The sequence below is a fragment of the Eupeodes corollae genome, chromosome 1 (genome assembly GCF_945859685.1).
Source record: "Eupeodes corollae chromosome 1, idEupCoro1.1, whole genome shotgun sequence".
Classification (NCBI taxonomy): domain Eukaryota; kingdom Metazoa; phylum Arthropoda; class Insecta; order Diptera; family Syrphidae; genus Eupeodes; species Eupeodes corollae.
This window is the reverse complement of record NC_079147.1, coordinates 141,441,464-141,456,257: the sequence shown is the minus strand read 5'-3', so window position 1 is coordinate 141,456,257 and position 14,794 is coordinate 141,441,464. Positions and strand designations below refer to the sequence as shown.

The 14,794-nt window shown below is 38.0% G+C and overlaps 2 protein-coding genes across 3 annotated transcripts; both read left to right on the top strand.

Annotated features, from left to right (window-relative positions):
- Positions 1-5,649: 5,649 nt before the first annotated feature.
- Positions 5,650-7,098, top strand: LOC129938980 (SPRY domain-containing protein 7). Its single transcript, XM_056046823.1, has 3 exons — positions 5,650-5,975; positions 6,044-6,553; positions 6,615-7,098. Exons 1-3 carry the CDS (start codon positions 5,870-5,872, stop codon positions 6,710-6,712), a joined length of 714 nt encoding a protein of 237 aa, XP_055902798.1. The 5' UTR covers positions 5,650-5,869; the 3' UTR covers positions 6,713-7,098.
- A 4,874-nt stretch (positions 7,099-11,972) lies between these two features.
- On the top strand, positions 11,973-13,800 carry LOC129941055 (tubulin alpha chain-like). Of its 2 annotated transcripts, none has more exons than XM_056049600.1 (5): positions 11,973-12,076; positions 12,137-12,347; positions 12,412-12,712; positions 12,781-12,952; positions 13,019-13,800. In XM_056049600.1, exons 1-5 carry the CDS (start codon positions 12,065-12,067, stop codon positions 13,634-13,636), a joined length of 1,314 nt encoding a protein of 437 aa, XP_055905575.1. In that variant the 5' UTR covers positions 11,973-12,064; the 3' UTR covers positions 13,637-13,800. The 2 variants fall into 2 exon arrangements, with proteins under 2 accessions (XP_055905575.1, XP_055905576.1); XM_056049601.1 differs by having other exon boundaries at positions 12,781-12,956; positions 13,019-13,222.
- Positions 13,801-14,794: the final 994 nt, after the last annotated feature.

Sequence of the window (14,794 nt, the reverse complement as noted above, 5' to 3'; positions counted from 1 at the left end):
TTCTTGCATATATCTCGAAAAAGATTTTTTTTCAGTTTTTCGAGAAAATCGTGGGCTAACCCCTTGCCGAAAAAAAGTGGTATTTTCAAAACTATTTTCCACCCAATCAAAATACACATCAAAAGAAAGGTATTTAAATGCTCTACCCAAAACTGCAAACCAAAACGTTCTACGAGCTCTCGTTTCCGAAAAATTCGTCAAAAAGTAAAATTACAGAATTTCGACCCAGCCCATCACAAATTATATTTCCATTGCTCTATTTCCTCAACCAAGATTCCAAACATGATGCGGGTTTCACTGTAATACAGAGCTTCGACCCACCTTTCAATTCTTGCATAAATCTCAAAAACGGTTTTTTTTTTCAGTTTTTCGAGAAAATCGTGGTATAACCCCTTGCCGAAAAAAAGTGGTATTTTCAAAACTATTTCCCACCCAATCAAAATACACATCAAAAGAAAGGTATTTAAATGCTCTACCCAAAACCGCAAACCAAAATGTTCTACGAGCTCTCGTTTCCGAAAAATTCGTCAAAAAGTAAAATTACAGAATTTCGACCCAGCCCATCACAACTTATATTTCCATTGCTCTATTTCCTCAACCAAGCCTCCAAACATGACGAGGTTTTCATTGTAATGCAGAGCATCGACCCACCTTTCAATTCTTGCATATATCTCGAAAAAGATTTTTTTCAGTTTTTCGAGAAAATCGTGGGCTAACCCCTTGCCGAAAAAAAGTGGTATTTTCAAAACTATTTCCCACCCGATCAAAATACACATCAAAAGAAAGGTATTTAAATGCTCTACCCAAAACTGCAAACCAAAATATTCTACGAGCTCTCGTTTCCGAAAAATTCGTCAAAAAGTAAAATTACAGAATTTCGACCCAGCCCATCACAAATTACCATTCCATTGCTCTATTTCCTCAACCAAGCCTCCAAACATGACGCGGTTTTCACTGCAACGCAGAGCAGCGACCCGCCTTTCAATTCATGCATAAATCTCGAAAAAGATTTTTTTTCAGTTTTTCGAGAAAATCGTGGGCTAACCCCTTGCCGAAAAAAAGTGATATTTTCAAAACTATTTCCCACCCGATCAAAATACACATCAAAAGAAAGGTATTTAAATTCCCTACCCAAAACTGCAAACCAAAATGTTCTACGAGCTCTCGTTTCCGAAAAATTCGTCAAAAAGTAAAATTACAGAATTTCAACCCAGCCTATTACAAATTATATTTCCATTGCTCTATTTCCTCAACCAAGCCTCCAAAACTGACGCGGTTTTCACTGTAATGCAGAGCATCGACCCACCTTTCAATTCTTGCATAAATCTCAAATAAGATTTTTTTTTCTGTTTTTCGAGAAAATCGTGGGTAACCTATTGCCAAAAAAAAGTGGTATTTTGAAAACTATTTCCCACCCAATCAAAATACACATCAAGTTGAGTTGTCAGTGAAAGCTTGAGTGGCGAGGTTCATGTGCACTCGTCGTGTTCTGCGTTTTTTTCGATTATTTGTTGTCTTGTCTCCCGTCCCCGTCCCCGTCGCAGTCTCGTTATGTTAATTTATTTAAAAAAAAAAACGAAACAAAAAAAAACTGAAATAAAACCAAAACAAAACAAACAAAATAGTGATAAAAAAAATATAATAAATTAAACTAAAACAACAGAAATAATAATGATACAAAAAAAAACAGTGAAAAACAACAGCATTACATATTAAAAAAAAAGCAACACAAAGGGAAAAAGAAATAAATAATAAAAAAAAAACCTACCAGAACACAGTAAGTGCATTCCCTTCACTCTTTCTTTTATTTTTCTTTACAGTTGAGTGGCTCAGCAGGTGCATGCATTGGGCTAAGCTTTTTGAAAGCTCGCTCAATGATGTGTATGTGTTGTTTCATTCAACAACAAATGGATTGTAGATTACTGTTTTGATTGTCAGGGTCCGGACCAATTCAACGTCACTACTAAAGGCATAACACTAGTAGTGAGGTTGTATTGTAAAGATATTTAAATAATCTTATACAGTAATATACTTAGAAGTTCGTTTGTTTTGATTTTAAGATTTTTTTTATATTGCAATGACTGGTTATTTTAGAGTAGATTATAGTAATGTTCGTGGGCTAAGATCGAATTTTCTGTCTGTATACATCCACATCAATTCTAACAGACCAGCTGTTTTGGCATTGAGTGAAACCCAAGTAGGTGAAGATTCCGATCCTGCTGAATTTTTTATTCATGGGTATCGCTTAGTGCCATTATTCTTCTCACACCATGGTCTCGCCATATATATTAGGAATGATGTTGCATATCAACTTTTACCACAATACGGTCATTGTACCAACTCCCTTTTTAATTTCATGTGGTTAAAACTTTCCGTGAATAAGCACATCATTCACTATTGTTTTCTTTATCGGAGCCCAAACCTGGACAGAGTTTCAACTTCTCAGGAATTTGATGCTCTGTCTGACTCCATACAAAGAATTGTCTCCCTGTATCCTCACACTGAAATCGTTATTACGGGCGATTTCAATGTTCACAATTCTTCGTGGCTTCGCCATTCGGGCCAGACAACGCCCGAAGGAATGTGTGCTGAGATTTTTGCTGAGTTTAACCATCTTACTCAGCTTGTCAATGAGCCTACTCGAATATCAGACGTTAACGGCCGAGCAGAAAATACTCTTGACTTGTTTCTCACTTCTGATCCTGATAAGTACACAATCAGTGTATTGACGCCTCTAGGCACATCGGACCATAGTGTTATATCTGCTAATTTCTCGTGTCAAACAAATCCAGTTAAAGAAAGAGCTCCAAAGAGAACCGTTTGGCAGTACGAGAAAGCCAACTGGGACGGTCTCAATAATTTTTTCAGGATCTTTAACTGGTCGCTATGCTTCCTCGATAGCGACGTAGACTCCAGTGCAGATATGATTTCTAGTATGATTCATTTGGGAATGGAAACTTTTATCCCGAATAGGGTTAAAAGTATTAAACCCAAGGATAAATCATGGTTCGATTCGAGCTGCAAAGAGGTTATCAAAGAGAAAGAGGTGAGCTTCCGGTGTTTTAAAGCCAACCCAACTGAGGAAAACCGGAAAAAGTTTAAGCAAGCCAGGAAGGCCTGCAACGCCTATATTCGAAGAACCAAATTTTTACATGACCAAAAATTACGGCGAAAAATACTGCAATGTCCCAAAGGCAGTAAGAATTTTTGGTCATTTGTAAAAAACATGAGGAATTCTTCCTCTTCCTCGGTTCCTACGCTTGTTGTCAATGACACTCCTTTAGTTAGCTCTATTGATAAAGCTAACTTATTTGCAAGGCAGTTCGCCGAAAATTCCACCTTATCAGATAGTGTCATGACTCCTCCAGTTCTTGAACGCGTAAATGATTCTATGGGACCAATCTTTTTTCGTACTCGAACTGTGGCGAGAGTTCTTAAAGATCTCAACATTCATAAATCCGCTGGCCCAGATGGTATCCCCGCTATTATTCTGAAGAGGTGTTCTTCCACGCTAGCAAAACCACTGCGTAAGCTTTTCCATCTATCCTATTCTTCTGGGCTCGTTCCGAGTAGTTGGAAAACTGCATTTGTTCAGCCAATTCCAAAAAAAGGCGAATCTTCTTCTCCCACAAATTACCGACCGATAGCACTAACGTCCCTTCTTTCTAAGGTCATGGAAACGCTGATTAATTATCAGCTTAAGAAATATCTTGAGGAACGGAAGCTTCTTAATGACCGGCAATACGGCTTTCGTAGCAATAGGTCCACTGGTGATCTCATGGTTCATCTCACCGAACAGTGGAACAGATCTTTACATCGTTTTGGAGAAAGTAAGATTATTGCACTTGATATTTCAAAGGCATTTGATAAAGTTTGGCATCTTGCTCTCTTATCGAAAATGCGTGCTTTCGGTATCGACGAATGTCTTCTTCGTTGGATTAGAAATTTTCTTTCGAACCGTTCAATACAAGTTGTTCTGGACGGATACAAGTCTGAAACTCATAAAATAAACGCTGGTGTGCCCCAGGGCTCCGTTTTGTCTCCGACCCTCTTCCTCATTTTTATAAATGATCTCCTGTCCGCTACTTCTAATCCAATACATTGTTTCGCTGACGATAGCACTCTTAGCTTTTCATATTCGTTTCCAGACTCACAACCCTCCTCTTCGGATGTGGAACTGCAACGGCAAAATATGATTAGCTCATTAAATTCCGACCTACACAGCATTGTACAATGGGGAATAAAAAATCGTGTGGAATTTAATGCTTCGAAAACGCAATGCTGTCTTGCTTCGTTAAAGCGAGATAAACCGTCTTTGCCACTATCTATGAGTGGCACTTGCATCAACGAAACAGAAAATCTTGGCATCCTCGGAATGTGCATCAGCAACCACCTTTTGTGGAGCGATCACATACGCGATGTTGCCAAAAATGCCGCAAGATGTCTAGGTTTTTTGAGACGTTGCAAGAAATTTTTTTCTCCGTCTGATCTGGCTACAATCTATAAAACCTATATACGTCCGAAACTTGAATATAACTCTCATCTCTGGGCTGGTGCTCCAGTAACTTAACTTATTTAAGCCTCTTGGACAGTATTCAAAAAAGAGCTTTTAAAATGATTGGTGACATAAACATCATCAACTCGTTTACATCACTCGAACATCGACGCAAGGTTTCTTGCCTCACCCTTTTTTACCGTTATTTTAACGGACTATGCTCTAGTGAAATAGCCAGTTGCATTCCTCCCCTTAAACAATTTAACCGTAATACCCGCGCTTCTAGGAATGCCCATCAGTTTACCCTTGAGCCCAACTTCGGACGTACTATGAAGTACAGAGATTCTTTTTTTAGCCGTACTACGCGAATGTGGAACGCCTTGCCACGCTCTATCTTTCCCTTTCATTGCAATGTTCAGAAATTTAAAACCAATGTACACCGACACCTCCTATCCAACCCTTCCCTCTTTTCCTAATGCTCACACTGTGTCTTTGGCATATTAAAGGTATAAAAAACCCTTTTAGTGTTTGCTAATTATAAAAAAAAAAAAAAAAAAAAAAAGGTATTTAAATGCTCTACCCAAAACTGCAAACCAAAATGTTCTACGAGCTCTCGTTTCCGAAAAATTCGTCAAAAAGTAAAATTACAGAATTTCGACCCAGCCCATCACAAATTATATTTCCATTGCTCTATTTCCTTAACCAAGCCTCCAAACATGAAGCGGTTTTCACTGTAATACAGAGCTTCGACCCACCTTTTAGTTCATGCATAGGTATATCTCGAAAAAGATTTTTTTTTTTCAGTTTTTCGAGAAAATCGTGGGCTAACCCCTTGCCGAAAAAAGTGTTATTTTCAAAACTATTTCCCACCCAATCAAAATACACATTAAAAGAAAGGTATTTAAATGCTCTACCCAAAACTGCAAACCAAAATGTTCTACGAGCTCTCGTTTCCGAAAAATTCGTGATTCTACTGCAGATTCTGTATTATATTCCTATGATTATTCCAAAAACAGGAAAAACTAAGGTGTTAAACGTATTCGAACGGTGTTTTAGTGCTTCTTATAGTCGCGCGCTTAATGTGTACTCAACTTTATGAATATAATATAATGAACACGCCCGCTGTCAAAACAGATGCCAAATTAAATGCCAAACGAAAAATGTAGTACAGGAAAAAATTGTACATTTTTCTTCAATATTCATCTTAAACCAACAATAATTTGTTTTCCTTTACAAAAATACAAAATCAATGGAAGAAAATTCAATAAAAATTTATTTATGAAAGTATATTTAACCATTTTCCATCTAGTCCCATACAAAACAGTAGAATAAATAGTTACAAATTCAAAGTTAGTTACCCGATTTAGTGAAAATATGTTTTGCTGTTTAAGGACTTGCCTCAATGGTAACCTACGAACACCAAGATCAACAAGCCACAGAACTAGAGAACCAGAAATTCATTTGGATGCTGCATTTATGGGTAATTTGCATTTGCTCCGGTTTTAGAATGAGAAACTGTACTATTTTGTTTGAATAACTTTTTTGTAGGCCCAGAAGTGATTCTCTTATCGAATCAGCTGCGTATTACTGGAACCGGTGGCGCTCTGGCCACTGCTCCGCTTGTACAATCAAAATCATATTTCGAAATCAAAATTCAACAGAGTGGCACTTGGTCCGTGGGCCTAGCCACCAGACAAACTGATCTCTCTAAAAAAGTCGGTGGCACCGACCGAGAATCGTGGTGTCTTTGCTCAGACAATTCGACACGGTTCAATGACGAGGTATTTCGACCGGCCGTAGTCACAACACAGCCTCAGGCAAATGGTAACGCCTGCGGTGGACTGATTGGCATCGATGAGGATGCCGATGATGTCTTGCTGACAGTCAATCAGGCGATAGCCGCAACGTCACAAGAACAAGAAGACAGAGAGTTTCCGGGCGATGGTGACATCATCGGCGTCACCTTCGACCACATCGAGCTGAATTTCTACTTCAATGGCAAGAGTCTCGAAGTGCCATTCCGCAATGTCAAGGGCAGTGTTTATCCCGTTGTGTTTGGTAAGCAACTTATAATCCACACTACCTAACTCCTGCATACTTATGGTTCTTTAATTTTTAGTTGGAAATGGAGCGATTCTAGATGTTATTCTGGATAACTTCACATTTGGACCACCTCCTGGCTTCGATAAGATTATGATTGAGCAATCACTGCTATAAAATCGCAAATCCCGTCCCCTTTCTTAATGGACAAGATCAGAAAGATGCCATTTGAACAAATAAAAAAAAAACAAAATCGCAGGAGACCAGCTTTAGTACTTAAGATAATGAAAACTTATTTATTTTATTTAATCAAAAACAAAAGATAGAAATGGAGAGCGCACTACCTATTTATTAATCACTCTCTTTATATATATATATATTTAAATATATAACTAAATTATATACACATTCCAAATTTAATGTACATCAGGATATACATACTTATATATATGTTTGCTTCTAACTTTTTGTGTTTGTCTAAGCAAGATGCGAGTGCGAGGAAGATACAATTTTGGCGTATGGTGCGTGTGTGTGCTACGAAAATAAAGAAAAATATAAACTGACATTGAGGTATTGTTTGTTTTGTTACGGAAAGTTAGGAAGTTGGTTGTGCCAATGAAAGAACCGTCGAAGCAACATCGTCAGCTACTTAACCTTCGACCAGTAGATGGTTTTGGGAGCAAGGACAACAATTCCATAGGAGCATTATTAACGTTCGTGCGAGTTGCGCCAATGAAAACGAAATGTATGCGTAGCTGCAGAATGGACAATTCTATCATAGTGCATTGATGAGCGGTACCTGCAACCGTGATCCAAATGAATGGGTCACCCAACATGGTGTGATTTAAGACACACAAATTTTTCAAAGTGTTTCGATAAGAGGTACTTGTGACCGAAATGAAGCCAAAGGCCAGCAGCAGCGTCGATGACGAGAAGTTTGGTTTGGGCCTTTCGGCACTAAGATTTATCCAGATTGTGACAAGAGAAACCAAGACTATCATGCGATTTTTAATGAAAGAAGTCAAGTCAGCTGAAAGCCACACAGAAAAGTGTGGGTTTTCCAGTTTTAAATTTTGGAATTCTGCATACGATATGTTTTTGGGTGTACTCAGAATTAAAATAGCGTTAATTTCGACTAATGCCTTTTTGAATTCGGACTCATTATCAGCACAAACCGAATTAGAAATTTAACATATGATGAGTGGTTAGGTTAGGTTAGGTTGGAGTGGCTGTCCAGATGTCATTGACGCACGTAGACCTCAAGGGTCCATTGTGATACCACTAATGAGGTTACTCATGGGAGAGTGATGAATTTAAACAAACCATTTTGTACTTTTAATAAAGTTAGAGAGACGTTTTGTGTCAATCGTTGCCAGTTCACTGGTGTTATCGAAGAAGGGATTACCGAGGAAGTTATTCCTTCTAATGGAGAGTGCTGGACATGTACATAGAAGGTGTTGGACCGTTTCCTCTTCCTGCTCGTCCATGCAGCTTCTACAGAAGTCATTTGTGTAGACCCCTAGCCTCAGAGCATGTCTTCCTATGAGGCAGTGTCCCGTTATTACTCCAATTTGTCTGCTCAGTGATATCAAGTCTTTTGACCGTTTTAAGTCAATACTTGGCCATATTTGCTTGGTTGCTAGGCAGGTGGTACTTTATAACCATCTAGCATTTGTTGTTTCTAGAGCTTATTGCTTGAGAAGATATTTGCATGTAGCAAGTGGCGTTCCTATGTTATGTTTTTGTCTAACATAAGGCAGAAGTGTTCCGTTTTTGGCGAGCTCATCGGCTTTGCAATTTCCCGGAATGTCTCTGTGGCCCGGCAACCAAATGAGGTGAATGTTAAACTGTTCCGTCATCTCATTCAGAGATGATCGACAATCGTGGACTGTTTGAGAGTTTGTGGAGATAGACGCGAGCGATTTAAGAGCGGCTTGGCTGTCTGAGAAGATTCGTGTATCCTTACAAGATATAAAGTTTTCTTTGACCAATATAGTGGTTCTTTAATCGCCATTACTTCGGCCTGGAATACACTACATTGATTGGGAAGTCTATAGGATAGACTGAGATTCAGTTGTTCTGATTAGATACCACTTCCAACTCCGTGATCGGTCTTTGAACCGTCTCTATAGAAGTGTACCGCATCGTCTTCCAGGGGTCTATTTTCTTCCCTGGAGGATCTTGAAGGGATGGACACATGGAAGCTTTTACCGAATACCATTTTTGGGGTAGTATAGTCTAAGCGATCTGGGATAGATCTGAAACTGTCTAGAATAGTAGCATGTCCAGTATTGTTACTGGTCCATTGAGAGGTGGCTCTAAGCCTTAGACATGAGTTGGCAGCCACCTTTTTGGAGAAGATGTCAAGTGGTGTTAGGTTTAAAAGCACTTCTAGTGCTGCGGTGGGTGTTGAGCGAAGTTCTCCTGTGATGCACATACCTGCTGACCGCTGGACTTTGATGAGCTTATTTAGATTTACCATCTTGTCCAGTGCGGTCCACCATACGACAGCTCCATAAATGAGTATCGGCCTGATTACCGAAGTGTATAGCCAGTGGGTTATTTTTGGGGAGAAGCCCCATTTTGATCCTATGGCCTTTTTACAAGTAAAAAGCGCTACAGTAGCTTTTGTGACTCTTTCATCAATATTTGCCTTCCAATTTAGTTTTTTGTCTAAAATGAGGCCAAAATATTTAGCTTGATCGGAATAGCTTAATGGTATTCCTCTAATCTTGGGTGGGCTAATCTGAGGAATTTTATATCTTCTCGAAAAGAGTATTAATTCTGTTTTGTGTGGGTTGACGTCCAATCCACATTGCTTAGCCCATTTCGTTAGCCTGTTTAGGGCATTTTGTAGGAGTCCCGAGAGACCTTGGGGGTGCTTCCTAGATACGGATATCGCAACGCCGTCAGCATAGGCAATCACCATGAAACCCTCTGCTTCCAATGCTGTAAGTAGGTCGTTTATTACCATGTTCCATAAAAGAGGCGAAAGGACTCCACCTTGGGGAGTGCCTCGATTCACCGATCTGGTGGTAGTAAAACTTCTCATGTTAGAAATTATTGTCCTGCTTTTGAGCATGAGACTTATTAGATCTATGAGTGATTTCTCTAATTTTAGCCTATCCATTGCTGTTGTGATCGCCTGGTAACTGACGTTGTTGAAAGCTCCTTCAATATCTAGAAACGCTACTAAGTTATATTCTTTGTATTCGAGGGAATGTTCAATAGTACGTACCAGCGAGTGAAGTGCTGATTCTACTGATTTTCCCTTAGAGTAAGCATGTTGAGATGTGGAAATGAGACATGGTTTCAAATTATGTCTGATGTAAATTTCAATCAATCTTTCCAAGGTTTTAAGAAGGAAGGATGAAAGGCTGATTTAGATCTTTAGGGTTAACGTGTGAGGGTTTCCCTGCTTTAGGAATGAAGACTACTCTTGCCATTCTCCAGGCTTTGGGAATATATCTCAACCTTACACAGCTTGTCAGAATGATTTCCAATGGTGGAATGATCATGTCTGAGCATTTTTGTAGTTCGGCCGGAATGATTCCGTCTGGTCCTGGAGATTTATATGGATCAAAGCTGTCTATGGCCCATTGCAGTTTTTCCCGCGTTATTAGATCAATTAAATGTTAAGTCATTGATTATGTTAGAGCTACCTGGAAAGTGGGTGTCTAATAACAGATTAAGAGATTCTTCATCTGTGATAGTCCACGTGCCTGCTTCTGTTTTTAAAGCACTGGGTATTGTTGGACTTTTTGAGAGAATTTTTCTGAGTCTTGAGGCTTCTGAAGTATTTTCTATTTTACCACAAAAAATTCTCCAAGAAGACCTCTTACTCTTTCTTAATTCTTTTTTATATTGCTTTAGAGCTTGTTTGTATATGTCCCAGTCAGAAGGAGATCTAGTGTACTTAGATCTGTTGAAGAGTTTGCGACAGCTCATTCTGAATGGTTCTAGTTTTTTACGCCACCAATAAGGTTTCTTTTTACCCTTTAAAATGGTTACAGGGCATGAAGATCTCATTGATTCATTTAAGGCTTCGGTGAGATGATTTACAGAAAGGTCTAGTTCATCTTTACTGGAGGAGCTTTTAAGAAGATTGTGATTAAGCAGTTGTGCTAGTACCTCCCTATAACTTTCCCAGTTTGTATTCCAGTGATCCTGTAGATGTATTTGCTACATCTTTGAGCTCAAACTGAATGTATTTGTGGTCAGAGAAGGAATTCTCTTTTGAGACATGCCAGTTTGAAATCATATTGTGGATCGAGTCAGAGGTAAGTGTAATATCAAGTACCTCTTTCCTATTCCTTATGAGTAGGCTAGTGCTTAGTAAATAATCAAATAAGTACTCACCTCTCTCATTTATATCAGAGCTACCCCATACCGTGTGATGGGCGTTAGCGTCTGAACCAATTAGGAAACCAACTTTTTTCGATTGCGTGTCCGCAATTGCCTTCCTCAAGGTGTTTCCTGGAATTGGGCTGTCGCGGCCAAGGTAGGAGGATATGAGCCAGTAGGTGGCTTTATCCGTTGTTAGGACAGCGGTGGTGGTGTCCTTGTCGCTGTAATTGGGGAGTAAAAATATGTTTAACTCATTTTTTACTAACATGCATGACCTTGGTTCACCTTTCTCCGATGCATACAATATTTTATAGCCAGGAGTCCTGAGACCTCTGATGATGGAGTTTGAGACACACGGCTCCTGTATTAAGACGATGTCTTCCTTGTTCATATGCAGTCGGAGTATCAGGTTGTTCTTGGCCATGATGGCGTGATGGAGATTAATCTGTACTAATCGTAGCATTGCTACTTTTAGTCAGATCAACCTCCACCACTGTTTTGTTGGCATTTTCATCGTCTGAGGAGGACCTAAGCAGGTCTTCCTCAGATGCCTGAGGTGGCGTCGTCAGTCTCCATGTCGGAGTTACTGTCGACTGTAGTTTTAGCCTCCACGTCGGATGGCTCATTTGGGACTGTGGATGTCGATGGTTCCACTTGTGGTGTTGCATCGACTTCCATTTTTGTTGCCAATGAAGCGTTTCCTTCCCCTGAAGGGGCTTCTGTGGGGGCGTGTTTAGCGTATCTTCATCTTTATTGTATATTCGGATCATGATTTCATCAATTCCTACATTTTGTCTCTATTCTTTTGAACTTTTGAAAAAGGAAGATTTAATATAATTTTTGAGAGAATTATGCCGATGTAAAATGGGCAGTTTGGTAAGCCTGTGAGAGCTTTGAAATGGAGATAGCTTATTCAATTCCAAACTAGTACGGATGAAAGGCAAATATCATATTTGTCCTGTACTGCATATTCAAATTGAAGAGAGCTTAGGATCTACCGAGAAATTAGGCAACCGTTAATAAATCAAAGAAATTTAATGAATTAAAGTAATTAAAGTTTTAGTACATGCATTTTTAATTTCTTTCGCAAAAAACATATAAAACATTTTCTTAAGAAATTAAGTCACTTGAGAAAGATCAAATTTTTTCCGGGAGCTTAGATTAATCAAAATTATTCGTTAAATGTCAAACTTTGTAGCTGATATTTCGAAATAAATGGTAAAACTTTTTTATTAAAAATTAAACTATTTTCAGGGGGAAATAATTCAAATTCATGTCGGCCAAGCTGGTGCTCAGATAGCAAATGCTTGTTGGGAACTTAATTGTATAGAACATGGAATTAATGCAAACGGATGTTTACATCAGATTCCAGAAGATGATTCATTCAAAACGTTTTTTGCTCTATCGCAATCCATGAAAGTAGTTCCTCGTTTGGTGATAGTTGACTCGGAACCTACTGTAATAGGTTGGAATCATATAAAATACTTGACCTTAGTACTTATTTCACATACATATGTATATAATTTCAGATGAAATACGATCGGGCTGGTACCGAAATTTATTCCACCCAGATTCTTTGATTACCGGCAAAGAAGATTGTGGCAGTAATTTTGCTCGTGGATATTATACAATTGGTTGGGAGATGATAGATCTAACATTGGATAGAATTAGAAGAATTGCTGAAGTTTGTGACAACTTGAGAGGATTTCTTATGTTTCGATCTATAGGTGGAGGAACAGGTTCTGGTTTGGGAAATCTAATATTTGAAAAATTTCAAATGGAGTATGCCAAAAAGCCAAAATTGGAGTTCATTGTTTTTCCTTCGCCATCGTAAGTTTTAAAAAGAAAATCTGAGTGCTTTATTAAAAAAGTGTTTTTTTTTTTAATAATATTTTTAGAATGGCTCCACTTATTGTCGAAGCTTATAACACTGTTCTTTCAACTCATATGGGCATGGATGTTAGTGATTGCAGCTTCATTGTAGATAATGAAGCTTTGTATGATATTTGTTCCCATAAATTGGACGTGAAAAGTCCAACTTATACCAATCTTAATCGAATAATCGGACAAGTAGGTACCGTTTTTATTTTTTTGGAAAAATTATATAAGGTCTGTTATTTTATTTAATATTTCTAGGTTGTTTCTTCATTTACTGTTTCACAAAGGTTTTTTCAACGCTCGAGTTTTACATTTGGTGAATTTCAAACAAATCTCGTTCCATATCCAAGGATTCATTTCCCTCTAATAAGCTTTGCTCCATTTACAAGATTAACGAATTCCTGCTTTCAAGAAATTACAACACACACTTTAACAATGGAGTGTTTTCAACCGTCAAATCATTTAGTTCGATGTAATCCATCTGAAGGGAAATGCATGGCATGTGTTCTTCTTTACAGGGGAGATATTTCAGAAGGAGATATTAACACCAGTATAAATATGTTAAAAACAACAAAAAATTCAGCACGTTTTGTTGATTGGTCTCCAACAGGGTTTAAGACTTCAACCAACCATGTAGCACCAAGTTTTGTTAAAGGAGGTGATTTTGCTGTTACAAACCGAGCTTTATTAGCTTTAACCAATAATACTGCTATTAAAAAAGCTTGGTGCAGATTGATGATCAAATTTAACAAACTCTTTAGTAGAAGGGCTTTTGTTCATCATTTTGTAAGCGAAGGAATGGAAGAGTCTAGTTTATTAGAAGCATCCAATAATGTTTGCTCTTTGATAGGAGACTACGAGGAGATTGAGAAGTAAGAAAAGAGAAAATTGTTTTTTTTGGAGAATTTATGAACTTAGTTTTAGAAGTGTGAACACTGAAGCGATATAACTTTAAAGTAGTAAAAAAGGTAAAATGTAATAATCTGTTAACAAGAAATTTATTGTTAAAAAATATAAAAACTTTATTTTTCAAATGATATTGTAAACAAAAGATTTATTGAAATATGTTTTATATGAAGTCTTATAATGGAATTTATTTTTAAGTTAAGGGCTAGACTTGCGTTAGAAGCCCTAGTATATTCATTGAATTTGAAAGGTGACAAACAGCGCAATTCAAAACTGGAGTGGCTGTTCACAACTATCACAAAGACCATTAAATTAAGAATGGTAAGAACCTGTTATGGCCCAACTATAATAGGCATAAGCTAGCATATGCGCGCATAAGTAAACGTGCGAATACAAAGAATTTTAATACGAGTGAACATAATGGAGTCTAGCTCCGTTTCGTTCAATTTTTCTCAGTTTCGTTAACTTAAGCACACTTAAACAAGAGCGATCCCAGTCGCTCGCCGCATAAGTAAAATCTGACATGACAGTAATTTCGCAAACTTAAGTGAATTTTCGTTGGGTTTTTGACATAAGCTTATGTTTGCTTATGCCTATTATAGTTGGGCCTTTAGTCTGAAATTTCGAGGCCTCACATCAAATCTGCGGACCTACGTTAATTTTCACAGTTCTTTGATTTCCCTTGAAATCTCCACAGTTAATTTTCCAAGATACCCACTTTGTATAGAAATCTGATTGCCCTGAAGTACCTTGATATTGCAAGGTCCGCTTTAAATTTGCAGATCTGCCATGGTTTTTCAAGACCACCCTTGTTATCTCTAGATCTGTATGCATATTTCAAGATCTGCCTTGAAATTATAAGACCTCCTTTGGTATTTAAGACAAATCTTGGTATTTCGAACAGGCATCCCTTGATAATTCAAAGTGCCACCTCCCCAATGAGAGGAGGAGACTTTCTATTGATTTTTTTAAGTTTAAGACAGCTTAAAAAAAAGCTGCGACATTCATTAATAGGTGTTTACGAAACATCTTACATGTTTTTATAAGAAGGGTCATGAACATTATTATACGAAGGTGGAGGTGACAGTGGATTGGACATACGCTTCGAAAAGGTAAAGAAGACAGAAA

Coding starts and splice junctions, on each gene's coding strand:
- LOC129941055 (XM_056049600.1), top strand. Junction 12,713..12,780: donor ATTGTTTTTCCTTCGCCATC/GTAAGTTTTAAA, acceptor TAATATTTTTAG/AATGGCTCCACTTATTGTCG. Junction 12,953..13,018: donor TTAATCGAATAATCGGACAA/GTAGGTACCGTT, acceptor TAATATTTCTAG/GTTGTTTCTTCATTTACTGT.
- LOC129938980 (XM_056046823.1), top strand. CDS start 5,870: ATGTTTTGCTGTTTAAGGACTTGCCTCAATGGTAACCTACGAACACCA. Junction 5,976..6,043: donor TTTGGATGCTGCATTTATGG/GTAATTTGCATT, acceptor ACTTTTTTGTAG/GCCCAGAAGTGATTCTCTTA. Junction 6,554..6,614: donor TGTTTATCCCGTTGTGTTTG/GTAAGCAACTTA, acceptor TTTAATTTTTAG/TTGGAAATGGAGCGATTCTA.